At 53.4% G+C, this 23,719-nt stretch overlaps 1 protein-coding gene across 1 annotated transcript; it reads left to right on the top strand.

Annotated features, from left to right (window-relative positions):
- Positions 1-1,467: 1,467 nt before the first annotated feature.
- Positions 1,468-23,143, top strand: IL3RA (interleukin 3 receptor subunit alpha). Its single transcript, XM_040635110.1, has 12 exons — positions 1,468-1,754; positions 4,547-4,647; positions 8,911-9,029; positions 12,216-12,336; positions 12,848-12,980; positions 13,066-13,241; positions 16,836-16,951; positions 18,689-18,715; positions 19,809-19,920; positions 21,416-21,521; positions 22,543-22,624; positions 22,885-23,143. Exons 2-12 carry the CDS (start codon positions 4,581-4,583, stop codon positions 22,957-22,959), a joined length of 1,134 nt encoding a protein of 377 aa, XP_040491044.1. The 5' UTR covers positions 1,468-1,754; positions 4,547-4,580; the 3' UTR covers positions 22,960-23,143.
- Positions 23,144-23,719: the final 576 nt, after the last annotated feature.

Here is a 23,719-nt window from a genome sequence, read left to right as displayed (position 1 = left end):
CTGGTGGAGAAGGACTACTCTGGGTCTCCCCCACCATGCAGCTGTGTCTCCTGCCTCACCCACTTTCCCTTCCTGATTCCCGTCCTCTGTTCCTCTGTTCCCCCAGGTGCACTTCTTGCCCTTGGAGGGCTACATTCTCTGCTTACAATGGAAGCTCTCACCACCACCCTCATCCCAGACCCCCCCTTGGTTGCTTTGTCCTGCTTTTCCACCTTCTGCAATCTGGAAGTGTTTGGTGTCTGGCCCTATGCCCACACAGGGGAGAGAACAGGTGTTGGGGAAGCACATTCCCAGGTTCCCAGTGACCCTGACAGTTGCCCATCCCAACCCTGTCCTTGGCTAGCCATTCTCTGCCCCTGGCCCTGGGCCACTCTGCTACCTCCCCTCCGTGCCCTAATCACCTGCAGCCAAGCACGTGCCTCATGGGGCCTCCTCAGGACCTGGCTTCAAATGCCCCCACCCAGATCTCTGCATCTTTTTAAAAATATATATAATTGTTTTTTTATTTGACAGAGAGCATGCGAGCACAAGCAGGGGTAGAGGGAGAGGGCGAAGCAGGCTCCCCGCGCAGTAAGGAGCTTGATGTGGGGCTCGATCCCAGGACCTTGGGATCATGATCTGAGCCAAAGGCAGATGCTTAGTGGACTGAGCCCCCCAGGCGCCCCCAGACCTCTCTGCACCTTAGCTCCGTGCACAGGACGTCTGGGTGCATGCTGCCCTGAAAAGCGGTCCAGCCTGGGGCTCCGAGGGGTGACACTGGCCGTCTTCTCCTCTGTGTCTGTGGGGCTGTCCCGTGGGGGAAGCCCATTCTGGACTCTGAGCCACGCATGAGGGAGTCATTCCCGTCTGTCACGTGGCTTCTCCTCTCTGTCTCTGCGTGTCCTCCTCTGTCTCCTACAAGCACACCTGTCATTGCATTTAGGGCCACCCCGATCCCGGATGAGCTCATCTCAGATCCTTCCCTTACTTGGGATTGCAAAGACCCTTTTCCAAAATAAAGTCTGTGCAGGTGGGGAGCTGGTGTGTTGTCACCGGCGTGAGTGGGGTGAAGACAAGGGGTCAGTCCCTGCCCCGGAAGGGGGTCCGTGCAGCAGGGGCTGAGCATGGGGCCATTGCAACTGGAAATAAAGCTGGAGGTCACTTGCCGCTGGACGGGCTGCATTTGACCCTGGACAAAGCCCTCAGCGAGGACCCAGGGTCCTAACCAGGGACTGTCTCCGGTGGGGGGAGGGGGGGGCACGGGGGAGAGCGTTTGCCTGGGCCCTGGACGTAAGACGGCCGGGAGCCCTCCACCCAGCCACTGGTGTGTGTGGGTTATAATCAGCGATGCCAGGAAGTTGCCCAAGCCGGGCCTGGATGGCGAGCGGTAATTAGGATTATAACAAAGAGGAACACGCAAGGAGAAATGAGAACAGGAAAATAACAGTTTTGAAAGAAAAGGGGAGTCATTCCAGGGAAAGTACAGTGGCTGACCCTGGCTTCGAGAGAAGAGACACAGACACAGGCACGGGGTTCTCCACCGGGTCACCGACCCCCGCCCTCACCCCGAGCCTCATTGGGTCTGGGTTTTAGGGGTGGGGCCCCTGGCCGAGACCATAAAAACGCTGAGAAGGGACAGCCAGCTTTGTTTTCTCTTTGGGGACACTTCCTCCAGCACAGCTGGGAAGAAGACACAGACAGAGGAGTCTGGGGTCCAGATCCCCCCCCTCCCCAGGCCGGCTGCCTGTCCCACCGGGACCTTCACTGCTGCCCAGGTAAGACCCCTGAGCCCCGGGAGGGGCAAGAGGCATTGGAATGGGGCTCGCTCCAGCCGCGGTGCATCTCGCCTGGGCACTGGCCCCAGGGTCCAAAGGGTTTACGACATGTAAGGATGCTGTTGAGGGCGCCAGGAGCCGCCAGGGACAGCCAGGCCATGCGGGCGTGCTGACCGGCTGGACGTGCAGCGGCGCACAGAATCGAGCATGAACGTGGGCTTCCACCACCCCGTCCCCTTTCTTGACGTGGCTCTTGGAAAAGTGCAAGCGCGTGCACGAGACTCCAGTGCCGCGTCTTCCGGAGAAGGTCGGGTACGGGGCGGGCAGGGCGGCTCGTTCCCGGCGTGGAGCTGCTGGGGGCTCGGAGCGATCGTGAAGCGCAAATCCCTTACAGGTGCGCTATGCACCGTGCCCCAAATGTGCACGAAACGTGCTCCGTCCACGCAGGGGAATAGGATTCAGCCCCGAAAAGGAACGGAGCTCTGCCGCCTGGGCCCCACGGACGGACCGTGAGGACACGACGGTCAGCGAGAGAAGCAGACGCACGAGGCCGCATCGTGCGTGATCCCACTTATTGGAAAACGTGCACAACGGGCAAAGGCACAGACAGAAAGTGGGTTCGTGGCTGTCCGGCCCTGGGGCGGGGAAGGGCGGTGACAGTTTATGCGGATGGGGTCTCTTTCAGCCGGATGGAACGTTCTGGAGCCGGACAGAGGTGAAGAATGCACCAGATGCCCCCTGAGATACATTTTATTTTTTTTTAAACATTTTATTTATTTATTTAGGGGAGAGAGAGAAAGAGAGAGAGAGCATGAGCGGGGGGAGGGGCAGAGGGAGAAGCAGGCTCCCCGCTGAGCAAAGAGCAAAAAGCCTGACTTTTACGGGATGTGCATTTCACCTCAATAAAAAATTAATTAATAGATACATTTTTTAAAATGCAAATGACTGGGGGTCACCCCAGAACTCCCTCTGAGCGGGTCCTGTGAGGACCAAGGTCCTATAGGCGATGATTCCAGACGGGGACACTGAGGACCTTGGTTGGGGGAGCCCTCTCTAGGGTGAGCACCCCTCGCCCCTCCGCTGGGCTGGCCGTCAGCTCCATCCAAATGGGGGCTCCAGACCCCCAGACATTCGTGTCCACATTGGGACCCACCCTGTCTGAGCGTCTGCAGCCGAAAGCCAACTGTCTTCAGTAACTAACGACAACTCCCAGGCCGTTCTGTTTAAAAATTCCGATCTCTTCCCCATCGTGGATTTCCTGCACTGACCTTTTATGAATATGGCCGATGGTGAATATGAGTTGGGGGGGCTCCCGGGAAACTTTGAGCCTCACGCCTCTCTGTCCTCACCTTCATCCCTGTATTACGATTCGAGTGCAAGACACCTGTTACTGGGCGCCCCCCGCCGAAATGCAATTCTGGATGTCGCCGTTCCCCTCTCCTGGGAAGGGGTCCCTTGGGCGTGCTCCCCGGGTTGGGAAAAAGCACTTTCACTATCCGATTGTGCAAGAGTTCACATTTGCTGGAGATCATTGTCAGCCCTGCCGTCGAGACGGGAAATCTTGCAGCCCCAAGGCTGAACCGTGAGAGCGGGAGAGACCCCCGGTGGGGTCCATGTGGGGTCCTGTGATGGGGGCTGTGAATGCCCAGGACGAGAGAGGAGTCTGAAGTCCCAGCTTCTAAATCCTGGCTGAGATTGTCCAGATGGGATGGTGTAGAGGGGGCATGTTTTGTGGGCGAAAGTGAGGGGCACAGAGGGCTGGCCCCAGGCCACTAATGGTGTTTGCCGATGATGACACGGTGGGGAGGATTGGGGGCCCATCAGGAGACCTAGTTGCTGATGGTCCCGGTGGGGGCAGGAGGTTGGCTACGCAGGTGAGGGTCCTAGAGAGCCAGCCTGAGGAGGGGGGCTTCCTGGGGACCCTGAGAAGGTCCTGGGACCATGCGTAGTTCAGTTACCGTAACTCTGCCTGTTCAGGAAGTTCAATCTGTGTTCACTTTATATTTTTAATTACACTTCCTTCCAGTCCTTTGTCATGGTAGCGTTTCCTGGTACCATGTGTGGTGTGTGCTTTCCCGGTTGCTGCATGAGGCTGGAGCCAAGAGCATGCGCAGACCTCAGGGTGCAAGTCCGTAAAAGCAGGGTGACATACACACAGGGATACCCACAGAGGCACACACACGCGGGACATGCGTATGTGCGAGCACACCCACACACAGACATGCATATGCATGCACGTGACTGTGTGTGCATATATGCACGTGCACACGGCTGTTTGCAAATGCACGTGTAGGCACACGCGTGTCCATGAATGCACGCACGCGCACACGGCTGTTTGCAAATGCGTGTGCAGGCACACGTGTGTCCATGAATGCACGCACGCACACACGGCTGTTTGCAAATGCACGTGCAGGCACACGCGTGTCCATGAATGCACGCACGTGCACACAGCTGTTTGCAAATGCATGTGCAGGCACACGTGTGTCCATGAATGCACGCACGCGCACACGGCTGTTTGCAAATGCGCGTGCAGGCACACGCGTGTCCATGAATGCACGCACGCGCACACGGCTGTTTGCAAATGCATGTGCAGGCACATGTGTGTCCATGAATGCACGCACGTGCACACAGCTGTTTGCAAATGCATGTGCAGGCACACGTGTGTCCATGAATGCACACACATGCACATACCCAGAGCCTTCTCTCCTGAAAGGAGCTCCATGCTCGCGAGCGGGAGTTTCCCAAAGTTCACCTTCCTCCCTCCCACACGCTAACTGTCCCTCCTCTTCCAGCACGTGGCCTCCGTGCCGTGGGAGCCGGATCGCTATGGCCTTGCTGTGGCTCGCGGTGTGTCTGACGTCGTCTGTCTCGGGTCTGCTGCAAACGGAGGAAGGTAGGACGAAAACCCATGTGCGGTGTGGGGGTGTGTCGAGGTGGTTCGTTGTTTAAACTCGAGGTCGAGGTCATTATAGATCCACCGGCGCCCATAAGAGGTGGTACAGCGACGGCCCATGTGCCCCGTACCCCGCTCCCGCCAATGGGATCATCGTGCAACGCCGTCACGGTAAATCTCACAGCCGGGATACTGAGTGCGAAGGCTCAGAAGGCTCGAGGTGCTGACCTTTCGATGTAGCTCGAATGCGAGGATCCGTCGCCCACCCTGGTCCTGAAATTGTGCGAAATTGTGTTTGACCTGTATCTCCCTTTCCTAGATGGGATCACAGAAAAGACGATGGGTGTGGCCTGACTTGTGTCCCCACCAAGGTCCTTCCTGGAAGCCCTCGCCCCCAGAACCCGTGAATATGACTGTGTTTGGGGACGGACTCTTTAGGGATGGAATTAAGTGGAGATGAGGCCATCAGGGTGGGGTCCTAATGCAGCAGGACCGGTGTCCTTATAGGAAGGGAACGTGTGGCCACAGACATGCACCCAAGAAGGCCACGTGCGGCAAAGTACGGTCTCCTTGCCCTCCACGTGGCTCATAACGATATTGCATCATGATGATGGGGAATAGGAGATCATTCCGTGAAGGATAATGAGATTCCATGGTAACCAGAAGTGATGAAATGAGAAGATGTTGGTTACAATCCCCGAGCCATCGGTGGCCACTTTCGACTGTCGCCGTCCGATTGAGCTCAGGGGACAGCAGCAGCCGATGAACGTGCACCAGGGAATGTCCCGGGGAGCCAGTCGGCTGCTGGAGGGCGCGGGAACCCCAGGGAAGCCCATGCCCTCGACTCCAGTATGGAGCACAGAGCGTTGACTTAGCTGGGCTGCGGGCCCTGAGTGCGCCCAAGGCCACGAGGAAGACGGGGCTGCTAACGTCTCTGAAGGTCCATGCTGACCTGCAGGGGTGTCTGCATGGACGCCAACCGCCGTCAGGAATTTCCTGAGTCAGCGGTGGACCCGAGAGAGGGGCCAGCTGCGTGCTTTCCACGCGGGGTTCCCACGGCACACAGACGTGGGCTGAGCTCCAGGTCACAGGCATGATAGGCTCTGCAAGAGCCCTGGAGGGTGCCCACCTGGTGCTTGCAACAGTCCGGAGGATGTTAGCTGCGGTGACAGCCACAAGATTGCATAACCCGTGAGATGTTGATTCCTTCCTCAAATAGGGGTGGAATTCAGATGTTTTGTGGGGGAGGGAGAGGAAGGTATTTCTCTTCTGAAGGCAGTTATTTGAGTCTGTGTGGGTCGACAGAACAAAATACCATAGTCTGGGGGCCTTAATTTATCCCTCCCAGCTCTGGAGACCAGACGTCTAAGATCCAGGCGGGGCAGGACCACTGAGATCCAGGTGGGGCAGGGACCGCTGAGAACCAGGCGGGGCAGGACCACTGAGATCCAGGCGTGGCGGGACCACTGAGATCCAGGCAGGGCAGAATCATCCTCCCTCCAGAAGCTCCAGGGAAGGGTCTTTCCTGCCTCTTCCAGCCTCTGGGGCTCCAGGTGTCTCTGGGCTGATGGCCGCATCCCTCCCATCACTGCCTCTGTCTTCACGTGGCTTCTTTTCCGTGTCTGTTTGTGTCCAAATGTCCCCTCCTGATAAGAACACCAGTCACATTGTGTTAGGGTCCACACTCTTTCAGGGTGACCCCATCTTAGTTAATTACACCTGCAATGACCCCATTTCCAAATAAGGTCCCATTGTGAGGTCCTGGGCGTTGGGACTCCACAACGAATGTTGAGGGGTTACCGTGGGACTCACAACAGGTGGTTCTGTCCCAAATATTTTATTCCAAGATCCAAGGTCCTTCAGCTCCTCCAGGAGCGTTTATGGGTGAGAACTGGAAGTACCACCATCTCTTGTGTCCAATTTCTTGGACTAGAACTCAGTCACACGGCCACACTCCACGCCCAGGAGGCTGGGAGATGCAGGAGGTCTGGGAAGGGCAGGGGCTTCAGCCACTTCTGAGCCTATCGCCCCCAGGACTGGGCGTTGTCTGGGCTCTTCTCCCGGTTCCTGCGTTTGATTTGCCTGTCTTGCTCCCGGGCAGAGGCTGCTGCCGCCTTTGCGGTCACTTCAGGCCTGAGGGTACTCTAGGATCGCTGACCACAGGTAGGAAGTGAGCTGCTTTCTAGGAGCAGAAGGCTGAAGGAGGCAGCTGACGCAATCTAAAATTTTCACATTTTCCCTCCTAAGCTGGAAGCCCCCTAAAGCTTCAACTGTGGCCACACTGCATTAAGAGGGGCCGTCGTTCCAGCACACGGTGGAATAGAAGTGTGGAAACCAGACGCCTTGCCTTGTTCTGGTCTTAAGGAGAAGTGGTTAGTCTTTCACCATCGAGTCTGAATTAGTTCAAAGACTTTCACAGATTTATCAGGAGTTTTCTTCCATTCCTAGTTTGCTGCGATTTCTTGATCCCAAATGGATGTTAAGTTTGGTTAATTTTTCTTTTCTGCTTCTATGGAGAAGATCATTCTTTTTCTTTCCTGTTAATGGGGGTGAATTGTGTTGATTGTTAAAGAAACCTTGCATTCCCAGAGTAAATCTCTTGGGTCATGAGGTATTACTAGGTTTATGTATTCCTGGATTTTATTTACTAATATTTTCTGAAGGGATTTTGTGTCTACGTTTATAAGGGGTGTTGGCCTCGAGTTTACTCTTAATATCTTTGATTTTGACATCGGGATAATGCTGGCCCCTTAAAATGAGTCAGAAAATATTTCCCGTCGACCTCCTTTCTATGCTGAACTTTTGTGCACATGATATTACTTTTTCCTTAAATATCTGATAATTTATATACACTTATATTATTTATAAAAATAAGGTTAAATATGATAAAATATGCTAACATTAATATTTACGATTTCATCCTTCCTGTCTGTTTTCACGATATTTAATGTTGTGTTGGCAGAACTGAGTGTAAATTTTGGACCGTAAGAATCTATTAAGAGAGGGACGCCTCGGGGGCTTAGTCTGTGAAGCATCTGCCTTCAGCCCAGGTCATGATGACCCCGGGGTCTTGAAATCGAGTCCCGCATCAGGCTCCCTGCCCAGCGGGGAGACTGCTTCTCCCTCTGCCTGCTGCTCCCCCCTCTTGTGCTCTCTCTCTCTCTTTCTCTCTCTCTGACAAATAAATGAATATAATCTTCAAAAAAAATCTATGAAAGGGTGTCGATCAATTATTGAACACTACATCTGAAAGTAAAGATGTACTATATGTTGGCTAGTTGAATTGAAATGAAATGAGGATCTATTAAGAATTAATTTTCAACTTATAAGAAATTTCCCTAAATGGATTATGAGGATGATGATGATGAAATGAGTTGTCCTTCTATGTTAGAAGAGAATAATGGCAGAAACCAAGGTGTTGATATGCTTTGGTCTTGTTTAGGAAACTAAGGTTGTTGATCTTGATAACTAATCACAGCACTTATGGTTTATAAACTCTGTGAACGTTTAGGAAAGTCACATCCTGTAAGTCCTTGAAGGGGGTCCGATAAAATCTCACCAAGTGTCTGGTGTCGCTTTACACACTTGAGTTATTGGCAAAACATGACTCCACAGCGCCTTGTACACCGTCAGGCAAGCCTTTGAGGAGATATGTTGAGCCCTGTGGTCTGCCACTAGAGACCCCTTCTCTCAGGAGCCCTGTGGCAGCAATGGGTGTGGTTTGACTACACTTCAAAACATAATCAGACGGACTCGGAGAGCTTTTCCAGCCGTGTCAGAATTGCTCCAAATGCCTGTGAACTGTGAAAGGCCATGAATGTCATTCGAATGACCGTGCCTTGTATTTCGAAAGTTGAGCACAAGAGTAAAAACATGCCTCTTTGATGGCCGTTGGCAACCCATTCCACAATCGCAGACTTTGACGGACGTATGTAAGCCAGAATTTGTTCTCACTTCTCGGGGAAAGTAATGTGGTCCTAAAAGGTACATTTAACGGAAACGGGGATTGCACAACATGATCCAGTTCTTCCCAACTTTCGGTTTTTTGTTTTTCTTTTCCTTTATCACTGGGAGGGCGGGCTAATGAGACGAACAAGGCGCCGTTGACTGACGGCCTCTCCCAGCTCCCGGCAATTCCTTGTCCGTGTAGAATTCTGCTTCCCGAGGCTGTCGGTGAACTCGGGGGGAGAAGGAAATTCCCATGGCGATAAGGGTTCAAGCATCCGTAGTATTTCTTCTAACTCTGACCTCTAAACATTTCAGATCCCGATTCCCCGATTAAGAACCTAAGGATGGAGCCGGGAGAAAAGAGATTGACTTGGGACCTCCATGGAAATGTTTCTGAAATTATGTGTTTCATAAATTCAAAATTTATCACTAAGGTAAACCACTTTCCCTGTGCTTGGCACACGGAGGTTTCTGTGTCTTTCGGGGACTGAAGAGCCAGCAGAGCCCCAAGGTCAAGTCCGGCTCTCGCATCACTGATGTGGGGGGTCTACTCCGGGCTTGGGTGTGGAATGTGGGGTGAGAGTCTATTCTAGGCACCACAGCTCAGGGTTCACCATGTGTACGTGTCCAAGATGGTGCCCCTGGAGAGCGCTGGTGAGAAAGTGTGCTCAGGGATTGTAGGTCAAGAGCCAAGCCCAGCTGAAAGCGAGTACTTACTTTTCCACCATTGCCCACCCCTGGCCCAAATCCTGTACCATGTCATCTTCCAAGGTTCAGAAGTCTCGAGAACTGTGACAGATCCCATGGGTGGGCCATGGTGAGCATACAAGATATTCAGAGCTCATAGTGTCTCATGAGGAGGAGGTACCTGTTAACTTCCTTGAGAGTAAATTTGGAGTCTTGAGATAATTCTAGATTTAATACAATACAGGTCACAACCTGGGCCCCCATAACAAATACCCTAGAGGACGTGGCTCAGACAACACACATTTATTTCCCATAGTCCTGGAGGCTGGGAGTCTAAGATCCAGGTGGGGCTGAGGCTGGGAGTCTGAGATCCAGGCGGGGCTGAGACTGGTTCCTCCTGAGGCCTTTCTCCTGGGCATGTAGACACTATGTTCATTCTATGTCTCCATGTGGTCATCCCTCTGTGTGTGTCTGCGTCCTGATGTCCTCTTCTTATAAGGACCCCATTTCCTATGGGATCAGAGCCTACGCTACTGACTTCATTTTACCTTAATCCCCTCTTTAAAGACCCAAAGTCCAAATACAACCACTGTCTGGGCCCTGGGGGGTGAGGGTTTCATCACAGGAATTTTGGGGGACACAATCCAGTTCATGACAAGCTTCGGTGGGATTTCATTGGAGCTTGGCCAGTTGACTCTAAACTCTATCTGCAACAATGCAGGCTACAGAAGAACCAAGAAATGTTGATAAAGACCAGTAGTGATCTGGAATTTGCCTTTCCATGATGTCTCCAAATGTGCTGAGACACTACGATTACCCAAAGTGTCAGATTGACAGGATGCGTGGATAGATTAAAGAAATGGAACAATCTGGAAGCAGAAGGATGCGTTGATGGTGGGTGGGGGTGGGGTGGATTTTATATGCCACTAAGATGATATTTCAAATCGGTGGAGAAGATAGAGTGTTGCATGCATGGAGTCAGCACAGTTTCCAAAATGCACTAAAATTAAGTTGAATTTCTACTTCACCACGCCCATGCACGTAAATTGCATGTAGGAGAGATCTTGATATTTTTTTCGGTATTGAAGACGTAGAAAGAATTGCTGAGGACTATTTGAAGCCACTGGACCCTGTTGTCATTCTGTCATCTGCTGTTGGTTTTCCCTAAATGGAATTCATTTCTATTTTGTTAATGGTCTTTGTGTGTTTGTCCAGTTTTCTCATGTATCTACGCTACTTGAACATTTCGCTCTTGGCCAAATGGGTAAATGTTGTGTTGAACCATTCAGTTTGGTGTGTTTGTCCTCAACAGAGATGGGTTCCCCTTTTTAGTGGGTGAGTCTCTTTCTCCCCTTTCAATGGTCTGCATACATGAGGACCCCCATCCTCCAGCTGCTGGCGGTCCTCAGAGGCAGCACTCAGCACAGCTATGGCAGGTTTGGGAAAACACCCGTCTACCCCACATTCTGCCGTTCTTCCTTTTAGGAACCCAAGTTCCTCGGAGAAAACACAGTGACTATGCTTACGAGCCTCACCTGAACTATCCAAGGAAGTTTTAGATCAGTGCTGAAAACCACACTAAAGCACATTTCCCCAGAGCCTCAGATGTGTTGTGTTAATTCGTGTTTAACAACCAGTCTGGTTGAATCTGTTGTAGATATGATTACCTAGGTAAAGGTTCTCTTCATTTATTAATTACAATTTCCACCAAGTGGGGGCGCTGGCTGGCTCAGTTGGTAGAGCGTGTGACCCTAGACGGCAGGGGCTCATGAGTTTGAGCTCCACCTTGGGTGTAGAGATGACTTAAAAAAAAATCTTAAAAAAAAATAATAACTTTCTGCTCATTAATCCGTTCAGGGCTTCACACTGTTCTCTGTTTCTATTCATGTATTATACAATGCAGGTACGATGCTGGAATTCATCATGAGCTTGATAAATATTTTCCTTTCATTTTTATTCCATGGGACTTTCGATTTTTGTTTTCTCTTTTTCCTAGCTTTTCCGTGCCAATCTCTTTTATCATCCGAGCCTCAGAAAAGGGTTTGATTTATTCCTAATGGAATTCATGAATGAAATATTCATTTATTTGTAAATGAATGTATTTATTTATTTGAAGCGGAATTATTTTATACATATTTTTGTATAGTTTTTTTTTTTAAAGATTTTATTTATTTATTCGACAGAAATAGAGACAGCCAGCGAGAGAGGGAACACAAGCAGGGGGAGTGGGAGAGGAAGAAGCAGGCTCATAGCAGAGGAGCCTGATGTGGGGCTCGATCCCATAACGCCGGGATCACGCCCTGAGCCGAAGGCAGACGCTTAACCGCTGTGCCACCCAGGCGCCCCTATTTTTGTATAGTTTTAAAAAAATAATAAACTTCACTTTTTTCCAGAGCAGGGTGGGGTTCACAGGAAAATTGAGGGGAAGGTATAGAGATTTCCTATACGGCCCCCAACTCCCCGCCCCCACACATGCGCGGCTTCCCCGCTATGAGCCTCCCCACCAGATGGCACCGTCCTTACCACTGATGAACATTCTTGGACGCATCATCCTCACCCAGACTGCGTAGTCTACCGAGGGGTCATTCTTGGTGTGTGTATTTAGTGACTTTCGAAAAACGGAGAATGATACATATTATACAGAACAATGTCACTGCCCTAAAAAAAAAGAAATCCAGTGTCCCACCTGTTCACCTCTCCCTCCCTCTCCACCAACCAGTAATTCATACATCATCTCTGGTTTGTTGATCGTCACAAAATAAATTGCTGGGGTTTTGATGAAGATTGCATGGAATCTATAAAGCAAGTCCGGGAGACTTACGGTTTTGTTGCCATAGTTATTGTTGTTATTGTTGTTAAATCTGAATATCATCAGCATGACTCTATGTGTGTTCTCTCAACAATGAGTAAGTGGTTCTCTCTTTCTCTGTCAGGCAATCAACAACAACCGTTACTGCCAGTTCCAAGTGCTTTCCTCATGTGAAGTGAAAAACTTCACCGTCTCCTTGACCAAAGGCCCACCGTTCTTGATGGGGATTCAGTATCCTCTGCAAGGTGAGGGGAACATGTTCATCTTTGGGTTTGGTTTGCTGTCCGTCATTGGTTGGTCTTTGGGATGCACAAACCGTGACTTTGAGCTTGGGTGGACCTGCAGTGAGTGGGGAAAAAAAAAAAAAGCCTACGACCATAGGGCATCACGTATGCAGGAGGATTTCCTTCGTGGGACCTTCGTGAGTTGAGGAAGTGTGCAAATGCAGAATAGATGAGTGGTCGGTGGGAGTGAGGACGGACAGAAGGGAAGGGAGTGAGGCAAAAAAGGACCATCTGGGGGGCCCTTGGTGGATGAGACTGTCCTGTATCCTGAGCGTATGGGTGTAGACATCCGGTTGGAGATACTGCACAATCATGTTTTCCAGGGGTTATCATAGCGGGAAAATGGGTCAAGCCTCCACGGGATAGCTCTGTGTTTGTCCCTGAAACTGTGTGTGAATTCACAAGGACCCAGAAATCCTAACATCCCTCTTAAAGGGGATTTGCTTTTATTCCACCATCTTTGCAAGCTCAGAAGGAAACCCTGGGGCATCTGCACAACGTCTGGACTGCTGGGTGCACGACATGGACTTCCTGACGTGCAGCTGGGAGGTGGGCAGGGAGGCCCCCAGTGACATCCAGTATCGCCTGTACAGGCAGCACCTGTGGTAGGTGTGGCTGCGGGCGCGGCGGGACTCTCCTTGGGCACGTGGGGCTGCTGGGTCATTGCTGGGTGCTCTCTCCTTGCCGAAGGACCCGCAGGGAGCAGGAGTGTCCGCATTATGAAAGGGACAATCGGGGGAAACACGTCCGGTGTCATTTCAATGACGTCCCCAGATTGGAGAAACAGCTCCAGATTCTGGTGAGAGGCACCAGCCAACGTGCCACGATCCCCTGCTCGGACCGTACTGTCGAATTATCAGAAATTGGTGAGTACAGGTCGAGGACACGGCTCTCGGGTTGTGCCCTTGGCTCTGGGATGCTGGTGTCTGAGCTCAGGGGACCCCAACCAAATAACCCCCAGTGGCCAGCTGAAATGACACACTGATTTCTCACGGTTCTGGAGGCTGGAAGCCCGACCCCAAGGGGCTGGCAGATCTGGCTCCTGCTGAGGATTCCCCTTCCTGGCTTGCACATGGCAGCCTTCTCACTGAGACCTTACATGGGGGGCGAGGGAGAGAAGGAGAGCTCCGTTCTCTTCTGCTTACACGGACCCGAATCCCATCATGGGGGCTCCACCTTCATGACATCAGGTAACCCTAATTACCTCCCAGAGACTCACCTCCAAATGCCATCCCAGTGGGGGTCAGGGCTTGTGCATTTGGGCATGACATGCGTTCAGCTCCCAGCAGCGGCTATGAGTTCGTTGCATCTAAGTAAGGAACCCCGCTTGCTTCTGGAGCATTCCCATAACACACGGGACACATGGCTCCGTCATCAGTCTCGGGGAGGGGGGTGAAGGTGTCCTGCATTCATACGCCAACGGGTTTCTGGAACACAAACCCCATCATAGCAAAGCTGTGTCGCTATCCATTTCCTTAAACAGGACCCGTCCCTGAATTGTGATGGCTTTCAGCCTCTGGAAGCCTGGGCCTACCCCGGCTAGTGCACGTGGGGTAAGGAAGCACGTGGCCGGCTATGGGAATGGAGACGTGGTGCAGAAAGGAAAAAGGCAAAAGGCCTCTTGTTTGAAAAGCAGGGGGGCTCTCCCTTTGACTGTGGACGCCCATCTTTTGAAGTAACTTGCTGTGTTTTATTGGTACTGGTTGGACGCTGTTCCCTCAGACACAGGGCCCTCATTGGTACGTCCAGACCGTGTCCAAGGCCACCTGCAACTCAATGCATGCTCCCACCCGGACCCCTGCGTCCTCACCCCAGCACCCAGCAGGGGTGGGAGGAGACAGTGGTCAGTGTGGTGGGGCAGTGGGTGTCTGAGAGCGTGGTGGGGAGGTGTCCAATGGGAACTGGGGGCTCCATGCCCCCAGTGCGTGCTCCATTATCCCACCAGGAACACAAGGTCAAAAATGCCTGTTATCCCTCCAAAAGCTTGGCACTTGTGAATGCCACCTTATGGGGACATAGGGTCTTTGCACTTGTTATAGGGAGGCCCTTAGAAGAAAGGGAGGAGACCCAGAGGCCAACCCAAAGACAGATGCGAAAGCCGTGGGAGGTTGTAGGGGTGAGGAGTCTATAGCCCAGGAACACCAAGGATCACCAGCAGACACCCAAAGTGGGAAAGGGGCCTGGAACACATTCTCCCTCTGAGCTTCCAGAAGGAACCAGCCCTGGGGACACCTGGATTTCAGATTTCTGGTCTCCAGAACTGTGAGAGGACATATTTCTATGGTTCAAGCCACCTGTTTGTGGTACCTTGTTGTGGTGGCTGCTGTGGGAAATGAATACAAGAACATTATTAGCAATTTCAACATGGCGCCAGGAGAGCATGGACCCAAGCCTGGGACCATGTGCAAGGACATCCGTCACACACAGCTCTGTGCTGGGGTGGGCCATGTTCAGGCCTGCAGGGTGGCTGCTGAAGAGGGTCATGGACGGTGCCCGTGGACACCAAGAGAATCGGGCCCTGGTGGTTTATTAGTTCCTAATTGTTGTCTTAAGAAATGATCCCAAACCGTGAGGCTTTAAGTACCAGAATTTATCCCCCAGCCCTGCAGATCAGAGTCTGAGATCCAGGCGGGGCAAGACCCCTGAGATCCAGGTGGGGCAGGGCTGTGCTCCCTCCAGAAGCTCCAGGGGAGGGTCATTCTTCCCTCTTCCAGCTTCTGGGGCTCCAGGTGTCCCTGGACTGGTGACCACATCCCTCCCGTCTCTGCCTCTGTCCTCACGTGGCTTCTCCTCTGTGTCTGTGTCTCCTCTTCTGTGTCTTTTAAGCACACCTGTCATTGGATTTAGGGCTACCCTGATCTAGGAGGACATCATCTCAAGATCCTTCACTTACTATCCCTGCAGAGACCCTATTTTTAAACAAGATCCCATTCACAGGTGTTAAGGATTTGATACGGATGTACCATTTGGGGGTGACCATTCCCCTCACTGCAGAGCTCTTTAGAAAGTGACTCACGTTTCACCCTGACCCTGGCCCTTCCTCCCACAAGGAGCCATAGGTCTACAAGGGGACCCTGCCTGTGGGTGTTATGTTGTGACTGGAGCCTTTCAGCCCAGAGGCAGGGAGGACATGAGCACTCTGCCCAAAGTTGGAGGGCCTGGTGGGTAACTCTGCTCCCTCGCCTGGGCTGGGTGGCTCCTAGCAGGCGGGTTCTGGGCTGTGTCCAGGGTTGTTCCCCAGCAGGACTGACCCACCTGGACTTTGGGGTGCCCCCGCATTCCTGGCCTCACTCTCTGGCCCTGCCAATGGGTGCGTCTTCCCAAGCAGCCGCGTGCCCTGTCTCCTGCTTGTGAGAGGAGAAGGCCATTTGAGGGGAGCAGGTGGGGGTGTCCCACTGCAAAATGGCCACACATGGGCAGGGCCTGGATGGCTGCAGGGAGGAGGGAGGGGAGCTGGTTTTGAGACTATTTCGAGGGATGGAATCACGGATGGTTTCTGTGGGTGCTGCTGAGGTAGACGGGGGAGGGACTGAGGGAGGCTGGGGGCACGGTGACGTCAAAGATGGAGAAGAGGAAAGGGAGGAGAGGAGGCAGAGGAGGGAGAGGGAGAGTGGGGAAGAAGAGCAAGAGGAAGGGAGAGAGGGGGAGGGGACCCAGAGCCGGGGACTGCTCTATAGTGAGCTTTCAGCCAGCCATGCAGGTGGACCGCCTGTGCAGGCAGGTGAAGACCCAGGGCTGGGCTCCCAGTAGATTCGGACGTGCTCACATAGGCAGCTGGTGAAGCCATGGAGTCAGAGCATGCTGAATGCCCAGAGGGAGGGCAGAGGGCAGAGTGCCCAAGCAGGGACGGCCAGAAGGGTCCCAGCGCCCAGAAGGGACGACAGGACATCCGGGGAGGAGCTGGCTGCAGCAGGCGGGGTCTCGGGGAGGCGAGGAGGCAGGGGCAGATGTTTCCGGGAGTGCAGCTGGCCGGCCAAGGGCACTGGAAATGGGACTGACCCTGTGCAGGGTGGGGAGCGAGCCAGGCTGCCAAGCACTGAGCAGACTGTCCGGTGGGAAGGAGGGAGTCCACATGTGCAGGAGGCTTTCCTCCTTCTGCCGGAGAACAGTGGAATTGCGGCCAAAGGGAAAGCATCAGGTGTAGACCTGGGGACTTTGGAGGCACAGACCTGAAGAGCGCCTTTCAGAAGGGTCTCAGGGTGGGTGAGGTCTCTCACAGGTTAGCATCTGAGCGGCTAGACCCAAGGCTAATTTAAGAGGATAGATATCTCAACATATTTAGTCATGCATCTATATTGATATTTGCCCATTCTTTCACCTTGGAATGACATTTTCCTCTCCGTCCCACCACCCTAAATTTCTAGGAAACCTGTTTTAAAGTATCTTCTGGGTAGGGGAGGGGACGTTCATTTGTTTTACTCATAGAAGTGTTGTTTTTGGTTTTTTTTTTCCTGTCCTAGAGAAATTAAATCCACCCAATATCACTGGCACGTGTAATAAGTCATATTCGATGATGGAATGGAAAGTGTCAAGTCACTTCAATCGCAGATATGAGTATGAACTTCAAATACAAAAGGTAAATGCTTGTCCTGGCTGGCAAATCTAGATTTTCTAGAATCTGTACGGCAAGGTTTTGGAGGCAGATAAAACACACACACACACACACACACACACACACACACAAATATGAATAAAAAAAATTTTAGTCTTTTAAAAATAAACACAAAAATGGAGTAAAAAATAATAGTGAAGTAAATTTTAAAATAAATAAAAACATAAATAGAAACTAAATCCCACATAAGAATAAAGAATGTTAACACAAAAAAACTGAAAAAAAAATCATGTAACCTTTTGTGTGTGTGTGAAAATCATCAAAAGAAAATAAAGAAACCCTAAGAAAAAAATCAGCTTTAGCAAAAGTAACAATGTTGGCTATTCAAAAAACAGAGATAACATTGAAAAAGTAGGTCCCAGATGGAAGAAACCAGGTGCATATTTGTCTGTCAAAGGACTCCTGTTTGGGGTGGATAAGAAAGGCTTCCAAGTCAACACAAAGAAGACAAACAACTGTATGAAAAAAAAAACAAAGGGCAAGAAGTTGAAACAGCCACTTTCCCAAAGGCCACTTTCCCAAAGATGTATTCGTCCCCATAAACATATGAAAAGGTGCCAGAGAAATGCAAACCACAGGGAGAGCCCACTCCACACCCCCTTAGACTGGCTAAAATGACAAAGTCTGGCCACAGCAAGGCTGGATGAGGCTGTCACCCAGTGGATTGCCACACTTGCTTGCGACTCGCTGGTGGCCATTTAAAATGAAACACGTGGCTCCTTCTTCTCTGAGATGTCCCTCGTGGTTGAACATTCTCCGTATTGTAAGCCCCAGGATAAAATCATATCCTTTCAAGAAAAAACATAAGCCCGCCAAAGTGGGGACTTGCGTGTTCATAGCAGCTGAGTTTGGGAACGACCCAAGAGAAGGGACAAACAAAATATATCCACACTCTGGAATACGGTCCCCCAGGGAAGGTCAGCCAGACTCAAGGTCCACCCTGGAGGATTTCATTTATATACCGAAGCATAGAACATGCAGAATGATCTATGGGGAGTGACACACGGGTGCTCTGGGTGTGTGTGGGGAAGAAGGCATGGCAGAGGGGCACAGGGAAATTTGGGGGTGACGGGAGCGCTATCGTGGTTTTAGGTACACAACGTTTCTCAACACGCACCAAATCCTGTGCTCTCAATGCGTGGTTTGCTCAAGCAAATTATGCCTGAACGGAGTTATCTCAAAAAATGATCAAATATGGGGACGCCCAGCGGGCTCAGTCAGTGGAGCATGTGACTCTTATTCTCAGGGTCCTGAGTTCAAGCCCCCATTTGGCCTACAGACTATAAATAAATACACTTAAAAAAATGTATGTCTATAAATTAAAAGAAAATGACAAAATGTTTTGAGCTGATTAGTATTTCATACTCAGTCGTTGACTTAACGTGTATTATGCTGCTTTACTTCTTTGTAAATTTATTTATTATTTATATTCAACTAGTGATTAAACTTAATGTTTTTGTTTCCGTAAAACTGCTTAGAAGGATAAAGGTTATTAATTCTGTTTAAAAAAACAAAAGACCAGGTATATTTTAGTTAATCCCTCTTTTATATTCATATTTATTTATGTATTATATTGAACATTTAGTTTCGATCACTGCTTATTTTGTACTCCGTTTCTGTATAAACCTAAAAGGGCTCAAACAAGGGCCTTCATCAGGGGACAGCATCAGACACCCACCAATGTCCACTCTTGCTTTGTAGGGCAGCGATCCCGCCTACACAGAGAAGGTGAGTGTCCCTGAATGGGGCGTCACAAATTGCAGGCTGTGTGTTTTTCTTCCTGTCCGGGTGCTCCGAAGTGCCCGACTCTGCGTGTGGGCCCTGCTCACCCATCGGGCAATCTCCAGGAGTCCGTGAAGAGGGGAAACAGCTCTGTCCTCATGTGGCTTCTCCTCTGTGTCTGTGTCTCCTCTTCTGTCCCTTATAAGGACACCTGTCCTTGGACTTAGGGCCACCCTGATCCAGGATGGGCTCATCCTGAGTTCCTTCACGTAAGCACATCTGCAAACCCCCTACTTTCAAATGAAGGTCCCGACCACAGATTCTGGGGAGGGGACATATCTTTCTTGGGGAGCGGGGGACGGGGGAGGAAGTCATCATGCAAGAGTCTTCAGGGCCCCATGCAGTGCACAACACCCAGTCATGACACCATAGTCTTGGCCTCGTTGGGGGCATCCGCGGATTCTTTACCTCCCAGTGATTGCAAAGAGCATTTTTGTTTGGACTCCAAGAGCCTGGGCTGAGAAGGGTAGGGGGCTCCAGGGCCTGGGCCCCTCTTCCCTGATAGAGGCAGGTCAGGGGTTTGCTCTCCTTGGGGCGGCTGTATTAGCTCCCCTGGTGGAGGGACACCTGCCTTAACAAGGGTCGCAGAGTGGGGGTTTTAAAACACAGCTCTATTCCTTCCGGGTCCTGGAGACCAGATGTCCGAGATGCAGATGGGGCAGGACCTCGTTCCCCCTGGAGGCTCCAGGGAACGTCTGTTCCAGGCCTCTCTCTCTCTCAGCTTCTAGGGCTCCTTGGCGTGTGGCTGCGACCCTCCGTCACCACACGGTCCTCCCTCTGTGCGTGTGTGTTGTCAAATTCCCCCTTTCTGTGAGCGTGCCGGTGCTAATGGGTTACAGCCCCCCTACCCCAGCTGACCTCTTCCTAACTGATTGCACCTGCTTCCACCCTGTTTCCAAAGGAGGCCAGCTTCTGAGGCCCTGCGGGGCGAGAACGCTCACGCACGTGTTTGGGGGAGGACCCACTCCACCCATGAGAGGGCCCCACTGTCTCCTCACCAACTGGCAGCGGCCTTTCCTTCTTTCCTTTTGAACCGCAGCTCCAGGAAAACTTCTTCGCGCTTTACAATCCCGGAAACTACATGGCGAGACTAAAGGTGAAAGGTTTCTTCCGCAACACCTGGAGCGAATGGAGTGCCCCCCAACACTTTGGTGAGTGGGGCGCCCTTTCACCTCCTCTCCCTCGTGTGCACTGGACCTGGGGGGCACCACCCCTGGGCAAGGGAGCACGGACCCCTTGCGTGCTCAGATGTTCTGCCACCAGAGGCGCAGGGATCAAGCTCCACCCGCTTCTGTGTCCCCGTAGAGGGCTCTGAAGACAACAGCTGACCCTGCACCTTGTGCTCAGCCCATGGGAGGGCAGACCCCCAGCTAGAGCCCCCATGGCTTGTTAATAACAATTCTGCCAGCAGGCACATGGGTTCCTCTTTTATCCAATATGGTCCCTGGGCCTGATGAGAAGGATTTCCCCCCAAATAAGAGCTGCCATTTCTCCCTGAACTGTTCTGAAACCAGACCCTCCTCCTGGGCTCCCCAAGAACGTCCTGTTTCGGAGGTAGCATGTAGGAAAATTGGTCACTCGGGTCCTGGGGCTGCGGCAATAAATGACCCCACGTGGTGGACGGGGCTTAAAAACACAGGAATCCATCCTCTCCCAGGTCTGGAGACTAGAGTCTGAGATCCAGGTGGGGCAGGGCCGTGCTCCCTCCTGAGGCTCCAGGGGAGGGTCCTTCCTGCCTCTTCCAGCTTCCGGGGCTCCAGGCGTCCCTGGCTGGTGGCCGTGTCCCTCCCATCTCTGCTTCTGTCCTCATGCGGCTTCTCCTCTGTGTGTTTCTGTGTTCAAATTTCCTCTCTTTATAAGGACACTAGTCATTGGATTAGGGCCCATCCTATTCCACTGGGACGTCACATTTACTTGATTACATTTGCAAAGACCCCCTGCCGTGGGCTCAAATGTGCCCCCCCAATTTATATATTAAAGTCCTCAACCCCAAGACCTCAGAACGGGACTGTCTTTGGAGATGGGGTCTTTAAAGACGTGGTTAAGGTGAAATGAGATTAGGGTGGGTCCTGATCCCGTAGGACTGGGGTCCTTGAAAGAAGAGGGCGTGAGAACACAGATACAGACAGAGGGACGACCGCGTGAGGACACGGGGAGAACACGGGGTCTACAGGCCAAGAAGAGAGACCTCAGGTGCAACCAGCCTCGGTCCCGCCTGGATGTCAGACTTCCAGCCTCCAGGACAATGAAACCAGAAATATCTGTTGTTCCAATCGCCCTGTCTGTGGGACTTGGTTGTGGCAGCCCCAGAAAACTCACAGACGCCCCACAGGGCCCCGCTGTCGCCCCGGGGAGCCTGAGGTCTTTGCAGATCGGTGCGCCCGGTGCTCCCCCTACTGGCCGGGCTGCAGGGAAATGCTCACGGTCTAGGACTAGCGATCGGCCCTGAGGGAGAGCTATAGGGCCTGCTGGGGGGGCCTCGGTCTTCTGGCGGTGCGGCCGGCCCACTGCGCAAGTGGCCGCTGTCCCCTCCTGGACGCGCCCCAGTGCCTGCTGCCTCTCGGGGTCCCCTGGGGAAGCATTCGGGGCCGGGTGCAACCAGCACCCCTGGGACCTGCTCACGTGCCGGTCCGCCCTCCTCCGTAGTGTGCGACGTCGGGGAGGACGTGCAGCGCCGGGACTGGCTGTTGTCTGCGCTGGGCGTGCTGGCCACGCTGCTGGTTCTGGGGCTGGCGGTCGTGCTGTGCGGAAGGTGAGCGCGCAGCCCCATGACCTCGCCGGCCTCCGGGCAGGGCGCTGTCCCCGTCCCCACCCCACCCCCGCCGTGGCCGAGTGGGGGGTCTTACCTGCTGGACGGCAACACCACCAGGGCGCAGGCTGCAGCCGCAAGCGTCCCCACGGTCTTTCTGAGACATGAGCCTGTTCTGGGCCCTGCTGCCCGCGGAAATCCAGAAGCTGGGGACCCCACGCAGCGTCCTCAGGACCCTCCTCCCTCCGTCCTCAGACCCTTAGCTCGAGTCCCGGGGCTGCAGCCAGGCTCACCCGCCTGTCCCCATGTGTCCCCGCTGTTCGGCGCTCACCCCTTGCCCAGATTCCCCATGCCCCGACATCCTTTAGGGGTGACTCTGGGAGCCAGCCTCCTCGTCCTCCTCCTCCTTTCCCTCCCCTCCCCTCTTCCTCCCCTCTCTTCCTCCCCCTCTTCCTCCTCCCTCTCCCCAGCAGGCAGCAGGCCAACGGCGGGCAATCCTGACCTTTCCCTCCTGATAGCAGCTCCTGCCCCTGGGGTGCCTCCCAAATGACCGGGTGCTGAACCCTGCCAGGCCCTGCCCTGGGGCCTTGGGGTCTGTCCCTGGGGGCTCTGGCTTCCCTCTGGCTTCACCTACGCCCCTCCCAGCCCCTCCAGGCTGAGCCGCCCTGCCCAGGGGCCCTGCTCAGGTAGGGGACGCTGGTCTGTGTGGAAACCGGTCTGTGTGGAAACCGTGGGGAGCACCAGGTTCCACGGTGGGTGCCAGCAGCCCCAGGGCCGCCTCCAGCGTGACCAGGGTCTGTGGCAGGGGTCGGGGTGGGGTGCATGGGCCCCGGCAGGACATGCAGCACTCTGCCCCTGCGGACCAGCATTCCTCGTGGCTGTAGGACTTGGCCGTGGGGGCGGGCAGTGGAGACCAGCCGCCCAGACCCACCCAGGGACTGGGGCTGGAGTCCTCACTCCATCCCGGCGTCCGGAGGCCCCTGAGTTCTGGATTCAGAGCTTGTGGTTCTCTCTGTCCTCTGAGGTACTCGGTTTTGCAGAAACTCTTCCCTCCCATCCCTCACATGAAAGACCCCACCATTGACAATCTTCAGAGCAGCAAGTTGGTACGTCCTGGCTTCTGGTGAGGGGGTGGTTCGGGGACGGGGTGGCCACAGCCCCACTCAGGGAGCAGGATCCTTGTGTGTGGGCCCTGGCGGGAAGCTGGGGAAGGCTCACCCCATGGCGCTCCTCCAGGCAGCCAAGGCCTGGAGCCCCAGCGACCCGCGTGCCCAGGACTGGCCAGGCCCCTGCGGCTTTCAGGGTGATGGAGGGGTACCCTCGTTGGCGAGTCTGCAGCTCTGCCTGGCCCCGTCGTCCCCCGCAGGTGGCCTGGGAGGCCAGCAGAGCAAGCCGGGAGGACTGCCCGGTGGCGGAAGTGCAGGTTTTGGGAGAAACATGACGCAGGACCAGACCTCCTTCTCGGCATGGCCAGGTGCCTGCACAGCCTGGTTGCCCTTGGACCAACGGATGATTGTATGGGGGTTTGCGGAGGGAGAGGGACACCCCGTGCCCACTCCGTGGAGCTGCCACGATAAAGAACAGCTGTGTGGGCTCATTTTGTAAATAAACGCCATTTCCACCCAGGTCCTGGACTCGGGGGGTGGGATACAGCCCGTCACGCAGGGCACCCCCGGCCCCTCCCTCCAGCCTTCTGAAATGGGCCCCATCCAGATTGCTAACACGTCAGCTGTCCTGGCTGGTCCGAGTTTCTGCCTGGTTCTCTGACTCTGGTTTTCCTGCCGCCTTCTGTGTGACCGCCGGACGTGGAGAGGCCGCCCCCACCCCCACCCCCACAGGAAGCCCAGGGGCCTGGCTGTCCCCACCACCGCCCCAATGGCCTGAGTTGCACTGCCCACGTTGTGGGTTCCTGCCATGGATCTGCACTGCACAGCCAGCTGTAAACCGTGGGCAAGGATGCAGACACGGACACAGCCGGCCTCTCATGAACCAGTCTCCCCCAGGGGCAGGGCTCCCCCGAAACACCGTGCTCAGCACCTTGACTCACGAAGGGGCCCCTTGCCCTTTGGAACATTTCGTGTAGGGCAGTAAGCAAACGCCCTACATTGCAGAACCAATCCCGCTCAAACCTACCCCAGTGTCACTGCAAAAAGACTATTCCCAGAATCCCTACGAGGCTGCCAACACTGGTGGGTTACTTG

Source organism: Ursus maritimus (assembly GCF_017311325.1).
Source record: "Ursus maritimus isolate PB19 chromosome X unlocalized genomic scaffold, ASM1731132v1 scaffold_X1, whole genome shotgun sequence".
NCBI classification, from domain to species: Eukaryota; Metazoa; Chordata; class Mammalia; order Carnivora; family Ursidae; genus Ursus; species Ursus maritimus.
The sequence above is the reverse complement of the archived record's forward strand: the minus strand, read 5'-3'. Positions and strand labels throughout refer to the sequence as shown.

Excerpts from the sequence above, each read along its gene's own strand:
- IL3RA (XM_040635110.1), top strand. The coding sequence starts at position 4,581 with ATGGCCTTGCTGTGGCTCGCGGTGTGTCTGACGTCGTCTGTCTCGGGT. Across the intron at positions 9,030-12,215 it reads ATTCAAAATTTATCACTAAG|GCAATCAACAACAACCGTTA; the intron begins GTAAACCACTTT and ends TTTCTCTGTCAG. Across the intron at positions 19,921-21,415 it reads GAGTGCCCCCCAACACTTTG|TGTGCGACGTCGGGGAGGAC; the intron begins GTGAGTGGGGCG and ends CCTCCTCCGTAG.